The following is a 27,217-nucleotide window of genomic DNA, read 5'->3' as shown; positions in this document are numbered from 1 at the left end:
GATATTCCTTTGATTAACTGAAAAAATAAAAAATAAAAAAAAATAAAAATAAAAAAATAAATAAATAATTACAGTTATACACATTTTTAAACCCCTTCATGACTTATCGATTACTCTGTATAATTATACCTAAGTTTCAGCCCACTCACCACCATCATTATCATCAAATTCCTGCCATGTACGTGAAAAATTTACATCATTACTAACTTCCTATCTACAATTTTCCTCCAAATCAGTTTGTTACTTGTCAAGACTCCAACATTATCACATCTTATATTTCTATCGTCCAAGACACATTGTACTGTATCAATCCACCTATATCTTGGTCTTCCTCTGGGTCCTTTTCCTGCCAACCTGGCAGAGAACACTTGTTTTGTTAATCTTTCCACTCCTATTCTATTTAAGTGACCGTACCACCTGAGATTAGCTCTGCTAACGCATTCCTGGATGCTGACAATGTCAAGTTCTTTCCTAATATCCTCATTTTTAATATGATATTGCCATTGATGCCATCTGTTCACGCCTCTAATCTTTCTCAGGACAATCATATCTGTAGTCTCTAGTATTTGGTCAAGTGTTTTACTTCTGACCCAGCTCTCAGATCCATAAGTTAAAAGTGGTTTGAACACTGTCCTGTATACGGCTAATTTAGTGTTCCGACTAATTTCTCTCTTATTACATATGAATTTATTCAATTGACTTCCCACCATACCAGCTTTGCTGATGCTGTTGTCTATTTCTATATTTAATTTACCATCTTCACTAAAAATCGTGCCTAATTAACTGAAATGTTTTACTTGTTTCACAGGTTCTCCATTCACAACACAGTTGACATTTTCAATGATTCTGCCTATTTTCATTGTCTTTGTCTTTTTATTGCTGACCTTCATACCATATCTATTACAACAGCTATTCAATTTAGTCAGAGAATCTTTCAGACTTGTAGCAGATTTATTTAGAAGTACAACATCATCCGCATAAAGCAAACAGCTGATATTAACATCTTCAATATTGATATCAGGTTTAATACCACTTTCCTTCATAATGTGATCCATATAGATAATGAATAACAGAGGGGTTTATGTACATCCTTGTCTCACACCAGACTTAACATTAAACCATCTGCCTGTACTTCCTTTAATTCTAACTGCTGACTTACAACTCAAATAAAGACTAAGTATAGCTTGATATAATGCCCCATTCACACCATATAACTGCAGCGAATTGAATAGCTTCTCTCCTGGCACCTTGTGATATGCCTTTTCCAAATCGATAAAACTTGAATACAGATCTTTGTTATATTCCCATGCTTTCTCGACTATTTGTCGTAAAGCAAAGATCTGATCCTGAAAACCTCTATTTGGCCTGAATCCAGCTTGTTCTTCACCAAACTTTTCTTCTACAATTCCTCTCAACCGTTTCTCAAGTATACTTGCATAGATCTTGCAAGGAACACTCAGTAGGGAAATACCTCTGTAATTCTCACATTTAGTTTTATTTCCCTTTTTATATATGGGTACTATGAGAGCTCTACTCCAATCATCGGGAATTCGTCCCTGTGTCCAGGGTTTCTGAACTATGCAGTGCAGCCACTGTAAGAATTTTATAACACCATACTTCAGCATTTCTGGTCGAATATCATCTACTCCTGCTGCCTTTCTACATTTCAAGCCTTTGATGGCTTTTTCTACTTCAAGTATGGATATGTATTCCTGACTGCATGCCTGGTCAGTGTTTTTTATCACTGTGATGTCATCACTGCTTGTTTCATTTAGCAGTTTTTCAAAGTAATTACTCCATACTTCAAAGATATCTTTTTCTCCTGTTTTCATGTCACCTTTATCATCTCTAACTCCTTTTACAGAACTCTTTCCTCCATTCCTAAGCTTCTTCAACAACCTCCAGAATATTTTGTAACCTTCTTGATATTTATTTTCTATATTCTTGCCAAAGTCCTCCCATGACTTTTGTTTAGCTAGTTTTACACAATGTTTAGCTTTCTTACATTTGTCTCTGTATTCTGTAAGAGTAAAAGCTGACTTATTTGCCAGGAACTTTTGATATGCTTTCTTCTTTACCTTCACTGCCTCTTTAACTTCCTGTGTCCACCAGGGGGTTCTGATTTTTTTATCCTTGCACGCAACCTCACCACATGCCTCTCTGGCAGAATCAATCAATGTTTTCTTCAGAGTTTGCCACTAAATCTCCAAGGTTTGATTCCTGTTCTCAAACTCTTTCATTTTTTCCTCAATAATCTTTGTGTATGTTAGTCTACAGTTCATTCACATCTGAGAGCTGCTCAACTTTTATTCGCTTTAAAACTTTCTTACATTTTATTCTTTTCAATATGAAATTCAATTTTATCCTGCTCAAGACTAAATAGTGATCACTTCCAATTTCAAATCCTCTGTACACTCTGGTGTACTGCACCAGGGTGAAAACATCACCTTCAACAATAACATAGTCAATGAGACTTTTCTTATTCCTAGCCTCTTCTCTCCATGTGAATTTGTGCACATTTTTATATTGGAACATGGTGTTAGTAATAACCAGTCCATGTCCTGAGAAGAAATCCAACAGATATTTGCTATTATTATTAGCTTTGCTCTTTTCTCCAAATTTTCCCAAAATATTTTTATATGTCTCCCAATCATTTCCTACTCTGCTATTTAGATCCCCAACCAGGACCCACTTTTCATTTTTCATTGTGTCAGTTGCTTTTTCTAAAGCCTCAAAAAATTTCCTCCACTTCTACCTTAGTAGAACCTTCTGTGGGACCATAGGCACAAATAAGTCTCATTGTCCAGTTCCCCATTCTCATATTTGCCCACATTACTCTACCTGCGACTGACTGCCATTCAAGAAGATTAGCTTCATATTTTGTGTTGAATACTATGGCTACTCCTTCTTTTCCTTGATTTTCATTTCCTGAATATAACATTTTGTATTTATTGCTCAGAACGATCTCACCAGTTTTGGTCTTTTTTGTTTCAGTCACCCCTATTATGTCGATCTGGTACTTATCTAATTCCTCAACTAGCTCCATTTCTTTGCCATTCAGGCTTCTTACATTGATAGTACCGATCTTTAACTCTGGTGATGTTGAATTGGAATTTGTTTTCAGATTTGTTCCAGTAGCTGACTTTTCGCTGTTTGCCCTGGTTCCCTGGTGAAAACAACGGGGGCTTTGTTTAACCGGGCGATGCCCCAGTCGGTATGAAATTTTGTCATGTTGTACCATCATTTTTTATTTTGGTTTAACCAATAAGAATACAATTTGGTCGGATAAATCCCAAATTGCCAGCACATCCTCGTTCATTCAGTATCAAAGTAAATACCCAACAGTGTGCACCATGAGAAGGTGAGGATTGGACATTAGGTCAGAAGCCCTGGTCGGTTCTCCACATTCCTTTAAAGGCTATGTGGAGGTCTCCTCTCAGTTATATAGCTTTGACTCTTAAGCACCCCCCCTGCTTAAGCCTTCAGCCCACTCACACCGAATGTATTCCAGGTCATATCCTTTTGTTTGGAATTCATCATCATCAAATTCGAGACATGTACTCTGAAGGGGTGTACAGGATATGATGGTACTATATGAAAAATTACATCATTACTTCCTATCTACAATTTTCCTCCAAATCAGTCTGTTACCTGTCAAGACTTCAACATTATCAGATCTTATATTTCTGTCTTCTAAGGCACTATTTTACAGTATCGATCCACCTATATATTGGTCTTCCTCTGGGTCTTTATCCTAACAACCTGGAAGAGAACCCTTGTTCTGCTAAGGTTTTCTCTCCCATTCTGTTTAAGTGAATGTACCACCTGACATTAGCTCTGCTAACACATTTCTGGATGCTAACAATGTCAAGTTCTTTCCTAATATCCTCCTTTTTAATATAATATTGCTACTGATGCCATCTGTTGTTGCCACCAATCTTTCTCAGGACACTCTAATTTGTGGTCTCTAGTCTTTGTTTAAGTGTTTTATTTCTAACCTAGCTCTCAGATCCATAAGCTAAAACTGGTTTGAACAGTCTCATATACAGATAATTTAGCGTTCTGACTAACTTCTCTCTTATTCCATATAAATTTATTTATTTGACTTTCTACCATAACATCTTCATTAAAACTAGTGCCTAAGTTGCTGAAATGTTTTATAGGTTCTCCATTCACAATGCAGTTGATATTTTAAATGCTTCTGGCTATTTTCATTGTATTGTTATTGCTGACCTTCATACCAAATATATTACAATAGTTATTCAATTTAGTCAGGGAATCTTGCAGACTTGTACCGGATTTATTTAAAAGGATAATCATCTGCATAAAGTAAAGAGCTGAGATTAACAAATCCAATTTTGATATCAGATTTCATACCACTTTCCTTCATAATGTGATCCATATAGATAATGAATAACAGATGGGATAATGTACATCCTTGTCTGACATCAGATTTAATATCAAACCATTTGAATTGTAAATCAGAAGCTAGAAATGAAGGAAGTACAGGATATTACTAGGTTTGATATTAAATCTGGTGTCAGACAAGGATGTAACTTAATCCTATCTGTTATTTACAATATAATGGCAGCGTTTTGAATAGCATTTCTCCTTGTCACCTTGTCATATGCATTTTGCACATCTACAAAATTGAAATACAGTTCTTTGTTATATTCCCATGATTTCTCAAGTATTTCTCGTAAAGTGAAAATCTGATCCTGACAGCCTTTATTTGGCCTAAATTCAGCTTGTTCTTCACCAAGAACACTCAGTAAAGAAATACCTCTGCAATTCTCATATTCAGTTTTATATCCCATTTTGTATATGGGTACTACGAAAGCTGTAATGCAATCATCTGGAATTCGTCCCTCAGTCCAGGCTTTCTGAATTATGTAGTGCAGCCACCACAAGACTTTTATACCTACATACTTGAGCATTTGTGTTATAATATCATCTACTCCTGCTGTCTTCAACATTTCCCACTTTTGATGGCTTTTTCTACTTCAAGTAGGGATATGTATTCCTGACTGCATGCCTGGGATGCTTTCTTTCATCACTGCTTCTTTCATTTAGCAATTTTTCGAAGTAATTACTCAATACTTTATCTTCAGTTTTCATATCACCTTTATCATCTCTAATTCCTTTTACAGCATTCTTTCCTCCATTTCTGAGCTTCTTCAACAACCTCCAGATATCTTGCTGCCTTCTTGATATTTATTTTCTATGTTCTTACCAAAGTCCTCAGATGACTTTTGTTTAGTCAGTTTTACACAGTGCTTAGCTTTCTTACATTTGTGTCTGTATTCTCTAAGAGCACAGGCTAACTTATTTGCCAGGAACTTTTAATATGCTTTCTTCTTTTCCTTCACTGCCTCTTTAGCTTCCTGTGTCCACCATGGAGTTCTGATTTTACTATCCTTGCAGACAACCTCACCACATGCCTCTCTGGATGAATCAATCAGTGTTTTCTTCAGGGCTTGCCACTGAATCTCCAAGATTTGGTTCCTGTTCTCAAACTCTTTAATTTTTCTTCGATCATGATCATTTCTACAGTTCACATCTCAGAGCTGCTCAACTTTTATTCACTTTAAAACTTTCTTACATGTTCTTCTTTTCAATATGAAATTTGAATGGAAGATTAAATCTGGAAATAGATAACAGAAATAGCAAAGCTGGTATAGTGGGTAGCTAGCTGAATAAATTTATATGGAATAAGAGAAAAATTAGCCAATACACCAAATAATTTTCAAACCAGATTTAAGTTATGGATCTGAGAGTTGGGTTAGAAATTAAGCACTTGATCAAAGACTACAAATATGAGGATTCTGCAAAGAATTAGGGGAGTGAACCAATGACATCAATGGCAGAATCATATTAGAAATGAATTTGTCTTTACTAGCATTCAAGAATGTGTCAGCAAAGCTAATCTAAAGTGATAAGCCAATGAAATAAAATGGGTGAGGAAAAATTAGCAAAACAAGTGTTTGATGCCAAGATGGCAGGAAAGAGTAAGACCTAGAGTAAGACCGAGATCTAGGGTGGACTGATTCAGTGAGAGGTGCCTTAAAAGCACGAAATGGCAGATATGACAATACTGGAGTGCTCACAAGTAATAGATTGATTTGGAAGAGAATTGTTGATAGGAGAATAATAATAATGTAAATTTTATCATTAGTGCTGTCATAATAACGTGAACACCTCTTGGGGGTACATGTCAGGAAATTGAGGATGATTAACCTCACCATGAGTGTTATGCTCACTGTTATCATGAGTGTTTTAGCATACATTTACTATTTATAAAAGCCATTGTTCAATATCTTGATGGAAAACTCCTTTCCCGTTCTGTTTAAGTGACCATACCACCTGGGATTAGCTCTGCTAAGGCATTCCTGAATACTAACAATGTCAACTTCTTTCCTAACATCCTCATTTTTTATATACCAGCATTGATGTCATCTGTTCATTCCCTGAACTTGTCTCCAGTCTTTGATCAAGTGTTATATTTCTAATCCGCCTCTCAGATCCATAAGTTAAAATTGGTTTGAATCTTGTTTTGCATATAGCTCGCTTAGTATTTTGACTAATTTCTCTCTTATTCCATATAAATTCAGTTGACTTCCTACCATACCAGCTTTGTTAACTATTATTATTATTATTATTAAAACAAGACCTCATGGAGTCAAAGACTCATCTAGGAGGTCCTTTTATCTCACACAGATCTCATCATACCGGGTCTTAAACACATTCAAACTCCTTGCAGACACCACACTCTCAGGCAAGGCATTCCAATCATTCACAACTCTGCACGAAAAAAACTTGCCTCTCACTCCCCTACTCACACCCTCTTTATACAGTTTCCAGGAATGACCTCTGGTTCTCCCCTGATCTCCCACTATTCTCTGTAGAACTTCTCCACCATTGATCCTATAACAACCCCTTACCAACTTGTAGGTCTCTATCATATCTCCCCTCTTCCTTCTCTCCACTAGACTCTGCAAATTACATCTTTTCAATCTTTCCTCATACTCGACATTCCAGAGGTCAGAAACTACCTTAGTCAGTCGCCTTTGGACCCTTTCCAACATCTCTTCATCCTTCTGAAAACCAGGTGACCAAATCTGGGCACAATAGTCCATGTGTGGCCTAATCACAGCCTTATACAATGGAACAAGAATTTCCCTACTTCTACACGTCAGTGTCTTCCTCATCATTCCCAGAAGTCTTTGTGTTGTCTTCACAATTTTGGCGATGTGTCCCCTAAATTTTAGATCCTTATCCACTATCACTCCCAGATCTCTTATTTCCTCTACTTCCAACAATATATTCTCACCAAGCATAAATTCTGCATCCCATCTTTGTTTTCCAAATTTTAAAACCTTACATTTTGCAACATTGAACTCGCATCCCCATTTGCTTGCCCAATCACTCAATTTATTCAAGTCTTCTTGCAAGGCCACAACATCTTCACTACTCTTTATGGTTCGTCCCAACTTTGCATCATCTGCAAACAACTGAATATCTCCATCCAAATCTTCGCCAATATCATTAATATACAAGTTAAATAGTAATGGCCCTAAAACAGATCCCTGAGGCACTCCACTAGTGACTCTCCTTTTCCTGGATATTGCACCCCCATACACAACTTGTTGATACCTATCAGATAGCCAGTCTCCAATCCAATGCACTAATCTAATATCCAACCCCATCTGCTCTAGTTTGACTGTCAACTTATCATGAGGTACTCTATCAAAAGCTTTTGCAAAATCCAAGTATATTACTGTGTATCCTTCTCCTCTGTCCAAGGAAGCAGTCACTTTATTGTAATAAGTAAGTAGATTACTAAAACACGACCTCCCTTTAGCAAATCCATGCTGTCCATCAAAGATTATACCATTGTTGTTAACCCAACTCTGGATCCTAGTTCTCACAAGCTTCTCCAACAACTTAACCACAACACCTGACACACAGATAGGCCTATAGTTTGATGCTTGAGTTCGATCACCTCCTTTATGAAGTGGCACAATCTTGCCCTCCTTCCACTCTTTAGGGACTTGACCAAGTGCAAGACTCGTATTAAAAAAATATGTCAAGGCAGGTGTCAACACTCTGGCACATTCCTTCAGAATACGCGGTGATATATTATCAAGCCCCACAGCCTTATTTACATCTAGTTTACTGAACTCCCCAAACACCTCTTGCTCACTTACAGTCAGTCTCTCCTCCCCATCATCAACTGCTCTTAATCTCTCCATGAAGTCACATTCACAAGATTGAAAGATCTTTATGAACTGCTCATTAAGTATCTCCACCACACATTCTGCAACAGCTGTCTTTATACCATTTCCTCCAATCAATGTCATCCTTCCATAATCATTCTTTCTTTTGCTGGCTACATATCGAAAGAACTCCCTAGGATTCTTTTTAGCTTCATTAGCTAACTGCTGTTCATACCTCTCTTTAGCTACTCTCACCAACCAAGTCACTCTCCTTGCCTGGTCTTTGTAGAACTCATGAAATTGGTTACTTCCACTTCTCTTATTCTGCCTCCACAATGCCCTTTTTCTCTGTATTGCATGCTTAATCTCTTTATTCATCCATCTCACACCTAACTTATTTAACCTTCTCACCCGTGGTATACATTTAGACATTGCATCCACTAAATATTTTTCGAAAATCCCCCAAGCTGCATTGATATCTTTTCCAGTTAACTCCTCATTCCATGCTACACCTGCAAGCTGTCTCCTGAGCTCTTCATAATCACCCCCCTTGTAGTTCCACATATACCCTTTTTTCACAGGGGTCCTTGCACTGCTGGCAACCACCCAAGTAATCACCTCATGGTCACTTTCACCTTTCACCTTTAACTCTGTTGTTTATTTCTATATATAATTGCCATCTTCACTAAAAATTATATCTAAAAACCAAAATCTTTTACTTGTTCTATAGATTCTTTATTCAGGATGCAGTTGATGTTTTCAATATTTCTATCTATTTTCATTGTCTTTGTCGTTTTGCATAAAGAGCTGAGATTAATGTCTCCAATTTTGATATCAGGTTTAATGCCATTTTCCTTGAGAAATGAATGTAGAATAAGAAAAGAACGTAACATTGCATGGGGAAATGCTTCTTGGCCATCAGTATCTCTACAAAATACATTACCACTGCAAAATATTATGTGGGTAATGTAGCAACCTAACTTTGGAAGACAGTTTGTGAGTGGCTGATGATTATAGAAACCAGATAGAATTATGACTAGAGTAACTAAGCCTGTAAAAACAGGATAGATGTGATTATTCAGTATTGTGCATATTATGTGTTTCAATTAATAATTTGAAATTTTTTGACATGTGGTGTTAAAAATCCATAGTAATTCAACATGTTGATTTCCCTTAATTGCACAAACTTGAAAAAATAGATGCTTTTATTTAAATGTACCTAATAACAAACTGAAATAATGAAACATGCTCTACAGAAAGATACAAGACACCTTGCATTATCGTTTCTATCTTTTCATTATGAGAATGCAACTGAGAGCAATGAAATTAGAGTAACAAAGGTAAAATCATAGTGTACAAATAATATTGAATAACTTAAGTTCTGGGATACTCACTATAAAAATTCCACCTGATTTTGCTGGACCATGTCATTTTTATATGTAGCTAGGCCTTTACATTAAAGCCTGATATATAGTATTATTAGTATTACTATAGTATTATTTCTGGGAAAGAATAATATAATATTATTAATACCTATAGTATTATTTCTGGGAAAATTCCCATGTTACTCCTCTAAGTAAATGTCAATTTTATGACTATTTAGCCTATTTTTATTTAGGAGTGTCCCTTTTTATAATGTCATTGGCTTTTTACTCAATTTTAGGGCATTACTGAAGTTTTACATAGATATATGAAGAATATAACAGGGAAAATTCAGACATACCTTTCAGGATGTTGCTGGATGTCTTCTTATTCAGCAGCATCCCAGTGTGTGTGTGGTGATATACATTCTTCTTCTGTTAAAGGAAGGAAGTATGAGTGAAAGGAAGGTGGGTTGAAAAAAGTATGGGTAGAGCAATGTGGAAGAATTATCGGTGAGGAAAGAGGTATATGAACTTTAGGAAGAAAAAAAAATTCAGTAATGCTCTAAAATTGAGTAAAAAGCCAATGACATTATAAAAAGGGGGACTCGTAATCGAAATTAGGCTAAACAGCCATAAAATTAATAATTAGTGGTACTAATTTAAAAAGTTCATTTTTATCGAGTGAGTGTTAAACTATTTACTTCAAACCATTCCTTTAACTTTGGCTGGTGATGTGATGCCAACCAATCCATATAAAACTGCCACAACGGAAGAGATTCCTGTAAGATAAAATGAATATAAAACAACAGGTAAAGCAGTAGGTATTTAACTATAATTGAATGGCATGAAACTTGATTGGCTTATTTGTTTGCATGTTTGGAATTATGGAAAATTATTACCATGTGCATTACCATATTTACTCAAATATAACTCGCCTTTGCATATAACTCACACCCCTGACTTTACTTTATGAAAAATGAAATTAAAAAGTTTCGCATATACCTCACACTCGAAAAAAGTTTAAACAGGTTCATGTCGAGGCAATTGTAACTCACTTGCCACGGTAAACAGCATGCCCTACCCAACAGCCACAACACTGCAGGCACAAGAAAAACAAGTAGTTTTATTGTATCACTGAATAAGGTACAGAGACATCTGCAGTCTGTAATATATTTGTCAACAAATAGTGCTATTAGAGACAACTGGGATAAAAACGGCACTAACTAATGAATCACATGCCTTCCTACTCCCAACACACACACACACACACAAACTATGCTATATAAACTCAAGCAAACCACATGATGTACTGCCAAACGTCATCTAACCAAAAACTACTGTCCAAACATTTGTCCAAATTTTAAATTACACGAAATAATCAGGTCTGCATGATTAGCCTAGTGGCTATGCACTTTGCAACCATATGCCTGGGAAAGGAGTGTCCCGGGTTCGATTCCCGTTGCCAACATGAGGAGCTTAAGGATCTTTCTCAGACATAGCCAAGTTAGCTGGACTTGGGCATGGACAGCAGGGCTTTTATCCCCAGTTTATCTAGGATTTTTCCTCCCACAAGAAGGCAAACCGGTCCTGTGGGCCCACGCAGCTACAGTCGTAGAATATACCGGGAGGCATAGGGCTAGTCACCTTATCCTCAGGACAGGTACAACTTAAAAGAGCTCAAGTCAGTTCTGTAACAGGCCAGTAGGCTTAATAAGTAGTAGGGAGAAGAATATTATTATTGTTCCAGCCAACTCCAAGGAGTCGACAGACTCATCGAGGGAGGCCCTAACATCATGTCAAGAATAACTAATCGAAATTCACACAGTATCTTTCATACCTTGCCTTGAATTCACTCACGGTCGTAGCACCCACAACAGACTCTGGAAGCTTATTCCACTCATTCACCACTCTCCAAGTAAAAAACCTAGCTCTAACACCCTTGTCAATCACGCTCTTGCCCAGCTTCTATGGATGGCCCTTAGTCCTCCCACCACCAGTCATATTTTCAAAAATATCTTCTGGATCAATCTTATAGAAACCCTTCAGTAATTTGAATGTCTCAATCATATCACCCCTCCTTCGCCTATCGACCAATTTCTTCAACCCACAAATCTTCAACCTATTCTCATAAGGTTCATTCTTCCACAGACCTGCTATCATCTTGGTCACTCATCTCTGGATCCTCTCCACTTTCTCCCCATCACAAAGAAACCCTGGTGCCCATAACTGAGCACAGTAGTCCAGATGGGGTCTTATCAAGGCTCGATACAGAGGAACAACAATTGTTTGTCTCTGCATGTTAAAGTATTTTTCAGAAGCCAAGTGATTTGGTGAGCTGTTTTAGTCACTTTTGCAAAAATGCCAATAAACTTCCATTTCCTATCCACCAACACTCCCAAATCCCTGGCCTCATCAATCTCCTGGAATACGGTTCCACCAATGCGATATACTGCTGCTATTCTTTTCACCCCAAAGTGCATAACCTTACACTTTGCCACATTAAATTGACATCCATTTTTCCTAGCCCAGACCTCCAAACTATCCAAATCATCCTGTAAAATTTTGACATCCTGTGCACTCACAATTGCTCTACCCAACTTTGCATCATCAGCAAACAAGTGAACAATTCCTCTCAAATCCTTGCCTATATCATTGATGAACAAATTGAAAAGCAGTGGTCCAAGAACAGAGCCCTGCGGCACTCCACTAGTCACAAGCTGTCTTTTAGACTCCACTCCTGAGTAAACCACTCTCTGGTATCTCTCCTTCAACCACCCTCCTATCCATCTCACCAACCCTATATCTATTCCCATCTGCTCCAGTTTACTGATTAGGGTTTCATGTGGTATCCTATCAAAGCCTTGGCAAGGTCCAGCAGTATCACTGTAAACTCATTACCTCTATCCAGTTCAGCCATCACTGTGTTATAAAATGTGAGCAAGTTACTGAGGCATGATCTACCCTTCACAAAATGATGTTGTCCCCCATACAATATCCCATTTTCATCTATCCAATTCTGTATTTTTTTCTTGACTAATTTCTCCTGATTCCTGATATGCTAATCGGTCGGTAATTTACAACAGCAGTCTTGGAACTACCTTTATGCAGTGGAACTGTTTTCCCCTCTTTCCTCGGGACTAACTCAGACCCAAGACTCAAATTAAACAAAATGATCAAGGGTACTGACAATTCTTTAGCTGATTCTCATACAACACGAGCTGGTATACCATCCAATCCCACAGATGTATTGACATTGAGGTTATGCAATAGACTACTCACCTCCACTTCATTCACCACAATTCCCATATAATCTACTGGTTTATTCGTTTCTGCAATGTCACCACCTGGATGATATATCCTTGCAAAGTGCTCACTCAGTAACTCAACTATATCAACTGATTCATTTACCTCCTTAACCATCAGCATTCTTTAAAATCATTCTGCAATGTACATTTTTCCTTTTACTTGCTACATATCTAAAACTGTTTAGGATTCTATTTAGCTTGCATGGCCAATGTTCTTCCGTATTCCTTTTTTGCTTTTCTTACCACACTTGTTACCCTTCTGGCCTGCACTTTATACTGTTCATGTGCCTGCCGGTCACCTTTCTCCTTAAATTCCCTCCATGGTTGTTTCTTTTTTTTGCAGCTCAAGCTTAATGTTGTTATTCATCCATTTAACCCCTACTTGATTTATTATTCGGACTCTAGGTATACAGTCAGCCACTGCTTCATGCAAACACTTCTTAACTACCTCCCATGCACTATCAACTTCTAGTCCTTGCAGTTGTACATGCCATGGCACTGAACCAATCAAACTCCTAAGCTTGTCATACTTTCCAGCCCGATAATTCCACATGTACCCTGTCTTAATTGAAAATTCTACACCTTTAGCCACCTCCCAAGTTAAGACCCTATGATCACTCTCACCGATTGGTGGCAATGTGGTCATATTTGTTACAGCCAAATCCTCAGATGTAATTACTAGGTCAAGCACTCTCTGACCCCTAGTATTTTCCATTACATGCTGTCGCAGATAGTTATCCCTTAATAACCGCAGAAAATCCAATTCCTTCTTCCCATGTGTCATCTTCTCACTCCAATCAATGCGACCACAGTTGAAATGTCCCATAATAATCACCCTCCTTCCTCACATTTCTTCTATTTGCTTGTGCATACTGTCACCACCATCTTTTCCATCACCTGGTCTATAGCAGCACACAATTATATATTGTGTTCTGCTAGCCACAATCTCACACCGAATGGCCTCAAATGTGCTCTTTTCTCTATCCTGCAATTCAACTTCTATTCTCTTTGGCTGCAGCTCATCAGCTATCATCAATAATACTCCTCCCCCCATTTTATTCTCCCTGTCATTCCTGAACACACTATACCCATCACATTCAATCCCACTAGCTATATCATCTACAGTCAGCCATGTTTCACTAATACCAATAACCTGTGGTCTGGAAGTGCCAACAATGGCCAAAACTTTTCCTTCATGTTCCTAATACTCCTAGCATTAGTGTACATGAATTTAAGACCCCCATTAGCCCCAACCCTACTTTGATGCCTTATATTAACTATCCCACTCTGATTTGTTGTCCTTATTTGCTCAGGCATATTATATTCATTCTTACATTCAACTGCCTCCCTAAGGACTGTATATCTACTCCCTCCCCCTTAATAAATCTAGTTTCCCTGAATTTGCACATCCACTACATTCAGCAACACTTTCTCAAGTCTTCTTACGCCATAACCATTCAAATGCAAGCCATCCATCTTATATAGATCCTTTCGCCCATCGAACTCACTCCACACATCCACAAATTCCACACCACTCGTCATACATAACCCATGCATAAAGTCATTTGCAATTATGGCCCTCCTTTTAAACATTTCACTGTCATACCGTGGCAAAAGACTAATCATTCTAACTCTCTCACTCTTTTCTTTTGCTACCTCGAACAATTCATTCAGGTCTTCTATCATTTCCATTTTATCTCCTTTCAAATCATTCGTACCAGCCACGACAATCATTTCTTTCACCCTTCCCTTTTGCTCTCTAATAGCCTCAGTCACATTCTTTATGGTCGCACCAGGTTGGTACGATTTTGTCAAATCCTCTACTAACACACCTCGTACCAACGTGTCTCCATACAGCACTCTATCCTTCATTTTGTTCATGTTCACACTCATACGTCTATTTTACCTTGGCTGGTTCATTCAGTCGACTTTTGCTCATACACTCTAGCTGCTGTTTTGCCCTTTGTATCGCACCATTTAACAACACGATCTCACTCATTGCATCTATCTCATCTTTTTTATTCTCTGTAAAACCATTAATACTATCATTCACATTTTCTACATTCACACTCTCACAATTCTCTGGTACAACCTCGCCGTTTCTTGTCATATCCCTATTTTCTTCATTCTGAAGTTTGACAAAAATATCACACTCACGATCCGAAATACACTTCAATTCCTCATTCTCCCTACATTTTCTACACATTCACTCCTTTATTATCATCTAACCACACTCCGCAAAGCAGACATTTCGCAGCTAGTACACTGAATCATCTCTTTTATACTACCGTTGTTTGATAAAGATGGGAAACCATCATTATTGGCCACCATTTTCCTTCGTACTGGAGCCATACTTGCTTGCAACGTATTTTATCAAATTATAACACACCAAAAACTCACAAACAGACGCACTAAGATACGCAAAGCAAACAAAACTATGCAATGTTAAGTAAATTTATCAACGATAACTGAAAATAACACTTATCTTATCAGGAGCTTACACGAACACTACACACTAAGAATCCCTATAGCGGCGACTTTGTTCAATTGCATTTGAAATTTTCGATGTCATTTAGACAGATCACAAAGGCTAACTTCAAATAAAATTCCACCCAATTTGAAACTAACATGCCGTATAATGTGTGTCATAGTCCGCCTGCCAGCCTGATGTAGAAATGCATCGGGCTGGCAAGCAGATTCACACAAATTAATTCGTACCACTAATTATTAATTTTATGGCTATTTAGCCTATTTTAAATTAAGAGTGCTCCACAAACAAGTAACAATAAAATTCAGCCAAAGGATTGAAACTTTGTGTCAGCTGAGCCCACCTTTGCAATACAGAAGCAGTACACAAATGGTAATGAGAAGTCCCGTCAGAATGATAAACGGGCAAAACACCACCCCAATGTGAATGTGTTAAAACTAAGAAATATATAGTGAATGTTGTTATGCCAGTTCAGATATTTTGGAATTCGGTTGAAGAGAATTAGCATTTCAATTCAGCAATTGTTGGCTTGCCTTTGTTGTTGAGTAACGCAATGTTTTGTTAATACTGCACCAATCATATGCATGTCTTCATAGCTGCTCAATCTCTACTGGCCTACCACTGCTGTTCTTTTCGCGCTCTGGTTTCAGTTCTCATTAGTCATTCGAGAAGGATTGTTCATTACATATCTCAAGTCTTATAAATTACTGGTAATGTTACTTGAAATATGGAGAAATGCTCAAGTTACAGTGCTGGTTTTAAAACTCAAAACTTCCGGCCTCAAGATTGAAACCAGTCTTGAGGCAGGAAGTAGCGAAAGCAAAAAGTAGATTCTTGGTAAGTCATACCCATTTTCAGTTTTTTGCTGAAAACTTTTGTTTCCGAAAATACCGAATATATCTCACACCACGATTATTTAACTTTAATATTCTGAAAAAAGTGCAAGTTATATTTCAGTAAATAAGGTATGTCTGTTGGCTGCATGTGTTCTTCTGACCAGCTTGCTTGTTTTGTCCCCATCATCATTATCAATTTCCTTAATGCATATACAGGCTATGACAGTACTACACAATTAAGTGTATATTTTGTTTCACATTATGGGGTCACTTTGACCTTTAAGTGACCTGGGAGGAGATCCACATTGCCTCTAAGGAATGTGGAGAACTGACTGGTGCTTCTGAATTAATATCCAATTCTCACCTTCATGTGGTGCACTCCATTAGTAGGTATCCACTGAATACTGAATGAATGAGAATGGGATGGCAACCAAATTGTACTCTTTATTGGCTTAAACCAGAAATAAACCTCATCCTACAGATTTTTCATCTGTAGGATGAAAAAACCCAAGTTTCCAAGAAGACTCAGCTATCTCCATGTAAGTACTCCAGGCCTTAATAAACAAGGTGGTTGCTTCACACTGGGCAATGAGATTCATCTCCAACCTAAAGACAATTGCCAATATGCTGGCAAAAGTCGAACATGCAGCCTTTTGGTTGGAGATTCTATCATAAAGTTTTGATTTTATTATCCATGCAGACAAGGCCATCACATCCATCTTCCTAGCTGAATCATTCCAGATTTTAAAGGTGGATTCTCCAATTTTTTGTTTTCAAACTCTCTCTCTCATTTTCTTCAGCAATAATAATTGTATTAAGTCTGCTGAATGTATCCTTTTTCAAAATACAGTTTTTAGAAAGATGCCACTGTTATACTGAGGATATTGTGTGGGTTTGCAACTTCTCATGTAAGGAACAGATATTTAAAAAAAAAAGTAAATTTTCTAATAAAAGTAAAATATTAAATCTTAGCTCAGCTTGCATTACCCTTAACATGTTAGGCTAAATTGTCTGTCACTTCCAAGTTACTCAGCTTCCTATAAACTTCACTGCTGTCATGATAATCTTTCCTACCTATATAGTCTGCTATGTCTTCAAATCATGTATACCATGGCTTGTCTGTTTCACAGGATGACACATTTGAGTTTCAGAGAAGAAAAAATTAGGCCACCTATGTATGAGATCACCAAACTATTCCATTTTCCTTTCAGTGCTAAGGTCAAAGGTCTGTCAACGCCAAATAACTTGTCTTCTTTGAAAAACCATTTAATGCTCTGATAGGGCAGTTAATCCTATCTGCATAATGTATTAATCTATCATTTGCATGTGCTCTTATCACTAGTTTTCCTCCTGAGTTAACAGGAGGAAAACAATGCCACCTCCATGAGTGACTAACTCATCAGCACTAAAGCACTGATAATAGTTCTTCACATCTTATATGGGATTCAAACCCAGTAGGCATCATTGAAACCAAATGAGTTTTAGAGGCTCACCCACTCACCTTCAATTGAAAAGTCTCCATAACAGTTCTTCGAATCCTAGATTGGGTTTGAACTCAGATCTTCCAGTAACAGGGCATAATCAATACCAAGAAAAGAATGTATGCAAATTAAATACTAGTTATTAATAATATTATATAAGTGTTTATTGTTTCCATAAATATAAGAACTAAGTGAAATTAACATGTGCATATATCATGGAAATTTTACTTAAAAAGCAAAAATCATACTCATCAAAACAAAAACGTCTTATGAAAACAAATTCTAGCATAAATTATAATTTTTGTCAAAATTTCTGGAATAAATTACAGATAGAGGAATGAAATAACCAAATTTAATAACTAAATTAAGTATTTACAACCTGACGTTTTGCCAGCTCAAGCTGTCATTATCAAAGGTAAAATACACATGCAGCAGAGGCTAGAATTACAATGGCTTCCAGAAAAAGGACAGTCATGTGCATGGAAGGCAACAGTAACAAATAGGGTAGTGCACCAAAATTTATGTAGAATTACTCCATAATTTCTGTTACAGTTCACAAGGTTTTGTAACATATGTGCCACTTCTAGAAACAATCTTTGTGATTTAAACCACAATCTCGGTAGCCCCCCCCCCCCGTATGATGAAATGGGTCTTCACAACTAAGGCATTTTTGGTTGTCCATGCCAAATATATTTTTGATGTTCTAGTCTCTGCTGAGTATGTATCTTAAAAATGCCTTAAAAATCAATACAACTACAGAAATCTCAATATGGAAGTAAATTATGATTTGAACATTTACCTTCTCTGAAACTTTCTTAATAGCCTCACTAAATAAATTTGAAACAAAACTGTATTCATCCACCTTTTCTGTGTATAAAGTGAGGCAGAAGAGCCACAGGTCTACATTATCTGGCCATTTTTTTGAAGCTTCAAGCGCTACTTCTCTTGCATCTGAATCTTTACCAGAAGAATTTAGCAATCGTGCCTATAATATGCATAAAAAATGTACATTATATAATGGTACCAGTTTTATCATGGATATAGATAAAAACTATTATATTGCACTATTTTCTATCTTTTTACAGGCTCTGCACTTACAATGAATAAATGCTAAATGTCATATTCCATAAAGTATGCTTAAACTAGAAAACTGCAAGACTACTAAAAAAAATTCTTAACTATAACAACATAATAACATCACACCCAGAAATTCACACTTCACCTGTTAATTACTTTTTGCCTTATATTTCCTGCAACTATGAAAGGTTATTTGCAAACCTATACCACATTTTGTGCCATGGGGGCTAAAGGTATTTTTTCCCTATTTTTATGAATTTTATAGTTTTTATGTATTTTTTTGAATTAATTTTTTACAAAGTATGGAAATCCTGCTCTAGAGACCAAACATGGCACTCTTTAAAGTCACTTCAGGCATCTGATAAGTGGGATAATGGGAGATATTCACAAACATCCATGCCCATTGTGAGACTTGATCCTACCCACAGCCTGTTGGCTGGAGATCAGGTACATTAACTGCTCAGCCAACCAAGCAGACAAAGTTTTTAGAATAACTCAAGTCTCAATCTTTAGTTGCTTCTGCTGGTAGAAACTAATTTTTTTTTAATCATTTTTATTTGTATAGTACATAAATAATGCTTTCAAAAGTCTACAGGAAATTAATAGTGTGTATGTGTGTGTGTGTGTGTGTGTGTGTGTGTGTGTGTGTGTGTGTGGATTCAAGTTGTAAGGAATGGAGTGTACTGAAATTTGCCTTGAATAACTATGGGAGGTAATCTTCAGGAATATTAAAGGAGAAAAGCTGCAGCAGATGGAGAGGTAGGTCAGTTTTTAGGAGAAGTTGAAGGAAGTGAAAGGATAATGACAAGTCAATTTCTCCTTGCAGATGTTAATTTTTCCTCTTTTCAATAAGTCCTGAAGGAGTAAAATTACCATGAAGTCCAGTAAGATTTCATTACTAATTTCCTATCTATATTTTTTTTTTTAAAAATTGGTCTGTGATATTACATTACTTCTGAGCAGTCATTATATCTCTCTTATGAGTACCATGCATTAACCAAATGCACCATTAGGAATGGCAATACATGACTTAAATTGTTGTGTGTGTGTGTGTATATATATATATATATAGAATTGGATTATACTAATCACATTATAAAGGAAAGTAATATTCAGCTTGATATCAGAGATATAAAACTCAGTTTATTTACTTTATGCAGATGTTATCCTTCACAACATGTTAGGCTGAATGGCCTGTTATGGCCATTCAGCCTAACATGGCTTACAATTATATTGATAAGGTGGATAATCCTATTGGCAGTCTATAGTGTTTGCAAAATGATGCAGTCTCTGACCAGTTTATGTTTTGCAGGATGAAAATCTTGAATATCCAGGATGAAAAGCCCTCCCACTTCATATGAGACCATATAACCCCACCTTCAGCTGAAAAGGTTTGTGAATGTTCTTTGCATCACAGAGAAGATTTAAATCATGTCTTTTTAACCAAAAGACATTACTGATACTGACTTGCTAAGGATGATGTTCATCATCATTATTTCTGGATATATACCACACAAATATGATGATATAGATGACACTAATCTTCTTAAATAAATCCACCATAAGTCTCCCAAGACACTACAACCAAATTAAATAACTCCCATAACAAATCTGATATAAAAATCAACCTTAAAAGACAAAAATTATCAAAAACAGAAGATATCAATAAAAACAAACAGTAAATGCATAATGAACCAACCAAAACACCAGAAAAATATTCTATTCCAATTAACTCTTACTACAGCAAATGTATAGGGGCCAGAGAAATACAGGGTGATCCAAAAGTCATGGACATCATAAAATAAACTTGAATCTTCAATACCAGTAACAAACTTCAAAGTTTATAACTGTATCTTTACAAAGACAAAAATAAATAACATCATCATCATCAAATTCTTGACATGTACCCTCAAGGGGTGTACAGCATATTACAAGAGGACTACATGAAGAACTTACATCATTACTAACCTCATATCAACAATTTTACTCCAAATCAATTATCTGTCAAGACTCCAACATTATCAGGTGTTATATTTCTGTCCTCTAAGGCCCTTTTTACTGTATCAATTTGTCTATATGCTCAAAAAAAGCTCAAAATGGCTGCCATGAACTTGAACGTAAGCATGGGATCTTTTTACCAAATTAAAGGCAAATCTTTGAAGCATGGAATTACTAACTGCTCCGATTACTTCCGTTTTGTTCGTCTCCAATTCATCAATTGTGTGAAGATTATTTTTTTATACACCTTACCTTCCAGGTAACCCCATAAGAAATCTGGAGGTGACAAATCTAGCAACCATGGGGAGGCCAAAGTCCTCTAGAAATCAGTCTGTCACCAAAGAAACTCTTCAAAATATCGCATTATTTCATTTGATGTATGGCATGTGGCAACATCCTGCTGAAAACAGCAATTATGTTCTTGAATTTCAAGGAGAGCCATGAACTAGGTGATGATATCTTGGTATAGTGAACTGTTCAATGTCTTCTCAAAGAAAATAGGTCCAACAATGTGACGGCGTGACACAGCACACTGCATTCCAACTTTTAGAGAATGTAGGGGGATTTTATGGAAAACATGAGGATTTTCCGATGACCAAATTCTGTTAATTTGGCTACAGACATATCCAGTTAGGTGGAACTGCACTCGTCACTGAAGAAAACATTGTCCAGCTCATGATCTCCATTTTCTTCAATAAAAGACTGAAACCACTTAACAGCACATAACACATATTTCCTTATCCATCATCATCAAATTCCTGACATGCACCCTCAAGGGGTGCACAGGATATGATAGTACTACATTAAAAATTTACATCATTACTAACTTCCTATTTACAATTTTCCTCCAAATCAGTCTGTTACTTGAAAAGACTCCATTATCAGATCTTATATTTCTATCGAATAAGGCACATTGTACCGCATCAATCCACCTATAACTTGGTCTTCCTCTGGGTAGTTTTCCAGCCAACCTGGCAGAGAACACTTGTTTTGCTAATCTTTCCTTGCCCATTCTGTTTAAGTGACCATACCACCTGAGATTAGTTTTGCAAACACATTTCTGGATGCCTACAATGTCAAGTTCTTTCCTAATATCCTCGTTTTTAATATGATATTCCCATTGATGCCATCTGTTCACGCCTATAATCTTTCTAAGGACTCTCATATCTGTGCTCTCTAGTCTTTGGTCAAGTGTTTTACTTCTGACCCAGCTCTCAGATCCATAAGTTAAAACTGGTTTGAAAACTGTCTTGTATACACTAATTTAGTGTTCCGACTAATTTCTCTCTTATTCCATATGAATTTATTCAATTGACTTCCCACCATACCAGCTTTGCTGATTCTGTTGTCTATTTCTATATTTAATTTACCATCTTCAGTAAAAATCGTGCCTAAGTAGCTGAAATGTTTTACTTGTTCCACAGGTTCTCCATTCACAACACAGCTGACATTTTCAATGATTCTGCCTATTTTCATTGTCTTTGTCTTTTTATTGCTGACCTTCATTCCATATCTATTACAACAGTTATTCAATTTAGTCAGAGAATCTTGCAGACTTGTAGCGGATTTATTTAGAAGTATAACATCATCCGCATAAAGCAAAGAGCTGACATTAACATCTCCAATTTTGATATCAGGTTTAATACCACTTTCCTTCATAATGTGATCCATATAGATAATGAATAACAGAGGAAATAATGTACATCCTTGTCTCACACCAGATTTAACATTAAACCATCTTCCAGTACTTCCTTCAATTCTAACTGTTGACTTACAAATCAAATAAAGACTAAGTATTGCTTGATATAATGCCCCATTGACACCATATAACTGCAGTGTATTGAATAGCTTCTCTCTTGGCACCTTGTCATATGCCTCTTCCAAATTGACAAAACTTAAATACAGATATCTGTTATATTCCCATGCTTTCTCGACTATTTGTCGTAAAGTGAAGATCTGATCCTGACAGCCTCTATTTGGCCTGAATCCAGCTTGTTCTTCACCAAGCTTTTCTTCCACAATTCTTTTCAGCCGTTTCTCAAGTATACTTGCATAGATCTTGCCAGGAACACTCAGTAGGGAAATATCTCTGTAATTCTCACATTCAGTTTTATTTCCCTTTTTATATATGGATACTATGAGAACTCTACTCCAAACATCGGAAATTCGTCCCTCTGTGAAGGACGAATACCACCATACTTCAGCATTTCTGGTCGAATATCATCTACTCCAGCTGCCTTTCTACATTTCACGCCTTTGATGGCTTTTTCTACTTCAAGTATGGATATGTATTTCTGCCTGCGTGTCTGGTCAGTGTTTTATTACCACTGTGCTGTCATCACTGCTTGTTTCATTTAGTAGTTTTTCAAAGTAATTACTCCATACTTCAAGGATATTTTCTCCAGTTTTCATGTCAACTTTATCATCTCTAACTCCTTTTACAGCACTCCTTCCTCCATTCGTAAGCTTCTTCAACAACCTCCAGAATATTTTGCCACCTTCTTCATATTTATTTTCTATATTCTTGTCAAAGTCCTCTCATGACTTTTTTTAGCTAGTTTTACACAGTGTTTAGCATTCTTGCATTTGTCTCTATATTCTCTAAGAGCATAAGCTGACTTATTTGTCAGGAATTTTTGATATGCTTGCTTCTTTTCCTTCACTGCCTCTTTAACTTTAACTTCCTGTGTCAACCAGGGAGTTCGGATTTTTTTATCCTTGCAGACAACCTCACCACATGCCTCTCTGGCAGAATCAATCAATGTTTCCTTCAGAGTTTGCCACTGAATCTCCAAGGTTTGATTCCTGTTCTCAAACTCTTTCATTTTCTTTTGAATAATATTTCTGTATTTTAGTCTACAGTTCACATCTGAGAGCTGCTCAACTTTTATTCGCTTTAAAACTTTCTTACATGTTATTCTTTTCAATATGAAATTCAATTTTATCCTGCTCAAGACTAAATAGTGATCACTTCCAATTTCAAATCCTCTGTACACTCTGGTGTCCTGCACCAAGTAGAAAACATCACTATCAACAATAACATAGTCAATGAGACTTTTCTTATTCCTAGCCTCTTCTCTCCATGTGAATTTGTGCACATTTTTATGTTGGAACATGGTGTTAGTAATAACCAGTCCACGTCCTGAGCAGAAATCCAACAGATATTTGCCATTATTATTAGCTTTGCTCTTTTCTCCAAATTTTGCCAAAATATTTTTGTATGTCTCACAATCATTTCCTACTCTGCTATTTAGATCCCCAACAAGGACCAACTTTTCCTTTTTCATTGTGTCAGTTGCTTTTTCTAAAGCCTCAAAAAATTCCTCCACTTCTACCTTAGTTGAACCTTCTGTGGGACCATAGGCACAAATAAGTCTCATTGTCCAGTTCCCCATTCTCATATTTGCCCACATTACTCTACTTGAGACCGACTGCCATTCAAGAAAATTAGCCTCATATTTTGTGTTGAATACTATGGCTACTCCTTCTTTTCCTTGATTGTCATTGCCTGAATATAACATTTTGTATTTATTGCTCAGAAAGATCTCACCAGTTTAGGTCTTATTTGTTTCAGTCACCCCTATTATGTCGATCTGGTACTTATCTAATTCCTCATCTAGCTCCATTTCTTTGCCATTCACGCTTCTTACTTTGATAGTACCGATCTTTAACTCTGGTGATATTGAGTTGGGGTTTGTTTTCAGATTTGTTGCAGGCAGACTTAAATTAATTAATTAAATTTTTTTTTAAAATTATCGAAACAAAACAAATTAAAACTGAATAAGTAAAAATTATTGAAATCAAATGGTGCCTTAAAAAAACCAACAAATAGTGTCAGAATGTTCAAAGGCAGAAGCAATAAAACTATATTGTTTTTCACTTCATCCCTCCTTTATTATTTGTCATTCTGCTGCTAAATTTGTAGCTATAGAATGACGAATAATAAAAGAGGGGTAAAGTGAAAAACAATATAGTTTTATTGCTTCTGTCTTCCCTTGTTGTTTTGTCAGATTTGAAGTGAACATGTGTTATCCACATTTCAACCAATTGCTTGTTGTGTATTGATTTTTATTATTGAAGGTTTCCTTCAACCAAGGCTCAGTATATCTTCAGAAGTGCTAAGTGATACTTGAACAAAGTGTGTCATGAGTTAACCCCAGTATTTATATATTTATATATTTTTCGGAAGCATTTTTTTAATAATGGAAAAGTTGCTTAGAACTAGTACTTTGAAAAGAAGAGCAAATGAAACAGGTAATGCTACATGTTTCATTTGCTCTTCTTTTGAACATAAACCTCAATGTGTTTTGTGTTATGAAGTGTTGTCGAATGAGTGCATGTAACCTGCGAAACTCCAATAACATTTAGAAACTAAACGTTGTGATGTGAAAAATAAGCCAATTGAATTTTTTCAGCAACGCTTAGGGACACTAAATCATGGGAAAGATATAATTTCAGCCATGGGTTCTATTAATAGCAAAGCACTGGAAGCATCCTATCTCTTAAGTTTGCACATAGCAAAAACAATGAAACCTCATTCTATCGGGGAAAATTTACCACTTCCAGCTATAAGAGATGTGATAAAAACTATGTTTAGCAACAAGTTACTAAAAGATGTTGATTTGATTCCTCTTTCAAATGACACTGTCAGTCGCAGAATTAATGATATGGTAGTGACATAGAATCTCAGTTAATCGAAAGAGTTAAGAAGAGCCTTTATTATGCATTACAAATAGACAAGACAACTGATGTTACAAATGATGTGCAGTTAATATGCTATGTAAGATATGTGCATGATGACAACATTCATGATGATATTCTGTTTTGTAGAACTTTGTCATCAAGAACAACTGGAGAGGAAATATTTCACACTCTCAATAATTACATAATACACAAAGGGATCCAGTGGGGAAAATGTATAGGCTTCTGTTCAGATGGAGGCATTGTGGGGTTGTTTCTAAGGTCAAAGAAGTAGCTCCAGATATGAATTGGGTGCATTGTTTCATACATAGGGAAGTGTTAGCCTCCAAAGGAATGCCACCAGAATTTAAAACTGTGTTATACAATGCAGTCAAGCTAGTTAATTTTATTAAAGCTCGACCATTAAATAACAGGCTATTTTCAGTACTCTGCGATGAAATGGGCAGTGAATATACACAACTTTTGCTTCATTCTGAAATTCGCTGGCTTTCTAGGGGCAAAATACTAACAAGGTTATTTCAATTAAGGCACGAAGTTTTATTATTTGAAAATGAACATAATTCTGATTTTGCATCACTCCTTGTTGACGAAGCATGGTTATCAACACTATTCTATCTTTCAGACATTTTTTCAAAATTAAATGAACAATCTCTCCCTTCAGGGAAATTTTTTTAACTGTTCTTGATGCCTACGGCAAAATAAAGGCATTCGAGATAAAACTGGTTTTATGGATTAATTATGTAAAAGACAGACAATTTGCACCTTTTCCAACATTGGAATAATTTTTAGTGGAAAACAATATTTTTGTTCATTCTGAGTTTGTGGAAAGGGTTCGTGACCACCTCAAAAATCTGAAACGTATTTCCCGAATAACTTTTATAAGAAATTTCTGTGGGTTCGCAATCCATTTCAGGCTTGCAGTCATGAGAATGACCTTACGTTATCGAAAAAGGAACAGTTAATTGAGCTTTCAAGTGACGGTGGGATTAAAATGCAATTCCGTGATCTCCGTTTTGCTCGATTTTGGATCTCGTCTTCAGTGAGATGTAAATTTCAGGAATTATCTGAAGAAATATTGAAAATCGTCCTGCAGTTTTCTACAACCTATCTTTGTGAGAAAGGATTTTCATCACTCATTCAAATAAAAACAAAATACAGAAATTGTCTTAGTGTGTGTGCCAATCTTCGACTGAAGTTGACCAATATTGAGCCAGATATCCAGCAACTCTGCAAGGGCCGAGAAGATCAACCATCTCATTAAAAGTAAGTAGTAACATAATTATATCATCATTTATTTGTTTAATAAAAATTAAAACTTTGTTCAGTGATGATACACTTTTAATCGTTTACTTCCAATTTAATTAATTATGTTGCCATATCTTTCAAAACATGCTTTTAGATTTATTATGTTATAAATGGCACAGTTTTTCTGAAATGTTGGTAATTCCTACATAGGGTTTTTCAAAAAAATAAAAAAAGTCAAAACGACGCATAAGGAAAACAATTAAAAACACTATGTTTATTTTTGAAGTAAAACTTTAATTCCAACATTCTTTTCCAATATTAAAGGCGAGAATCCCCACATCTGTAAGGTAGGTTCGAAGGTACTTAGGAATGATAAATTTCTACAGGAAGTTCATTCCTGAGTGCTCTAAATTAATGGAACCTATAGTGAGATTAACCAAAAAGGGGGTGAGGTTTTCTTGTGGGGGGAACCAAGGTGTGCCCACCAATCTTTGAATGCAGCCCTA

The 27,217-nt window shown here is 36.3% G+C and overlaps 1 protein-coding gene across 3 annotated transcripts in view; it reads right to left on the bottom strand.

The window, feature by feature from the left end:
- The window catches only part of LOC150107911 (U3 small nucleolar RNA-associated protein 6 homolog), a 52,237-nt gene extending 33,566 nt beyond the window's left edge, over nt 1-18,671 (bottom strand). For all 3 annotated transcript variants that reach the window (XR_016548114.1, XR_016548115.1, XM_090390538.1), the window contains exon 1: nt 18,490-18,671. Coding sequence is in view for 1 of the 3 variants with exons in the window: in XM_090390538.1 (XP_090246664.1) it covers nt 18,490-18,548 (59 nt within the window). In the remaining 2 variants the exon portion in view is untranslated. The remainder of the gene's footprint in view (nt 1-18,489) is intronic.
- Between the last annotated feature and the right edge of the window lie 8,546 nt (nt 18,672-27,217).

Source organism: Typopeltis vanoorti, chromosome 3 (genome assembly GCF_054136105.1).
Source record: "Typopeltis vanoorti isolate ZY-2024b chromosome 3, IOZ_Tvanoo_1.0, whole genome shotgun sequence".
Lineage (NCBI taxonomy): Eukaryota > Metazoa > Arthropoda > Arachnida > Uropygi > Thelyphonidae > Typopeltis > Typopeltis vanoorti.
Note: the sequence above shows the minus strand (reverse complement) of the source record. Positions and strands in the feature narration are given on the sequence as shown.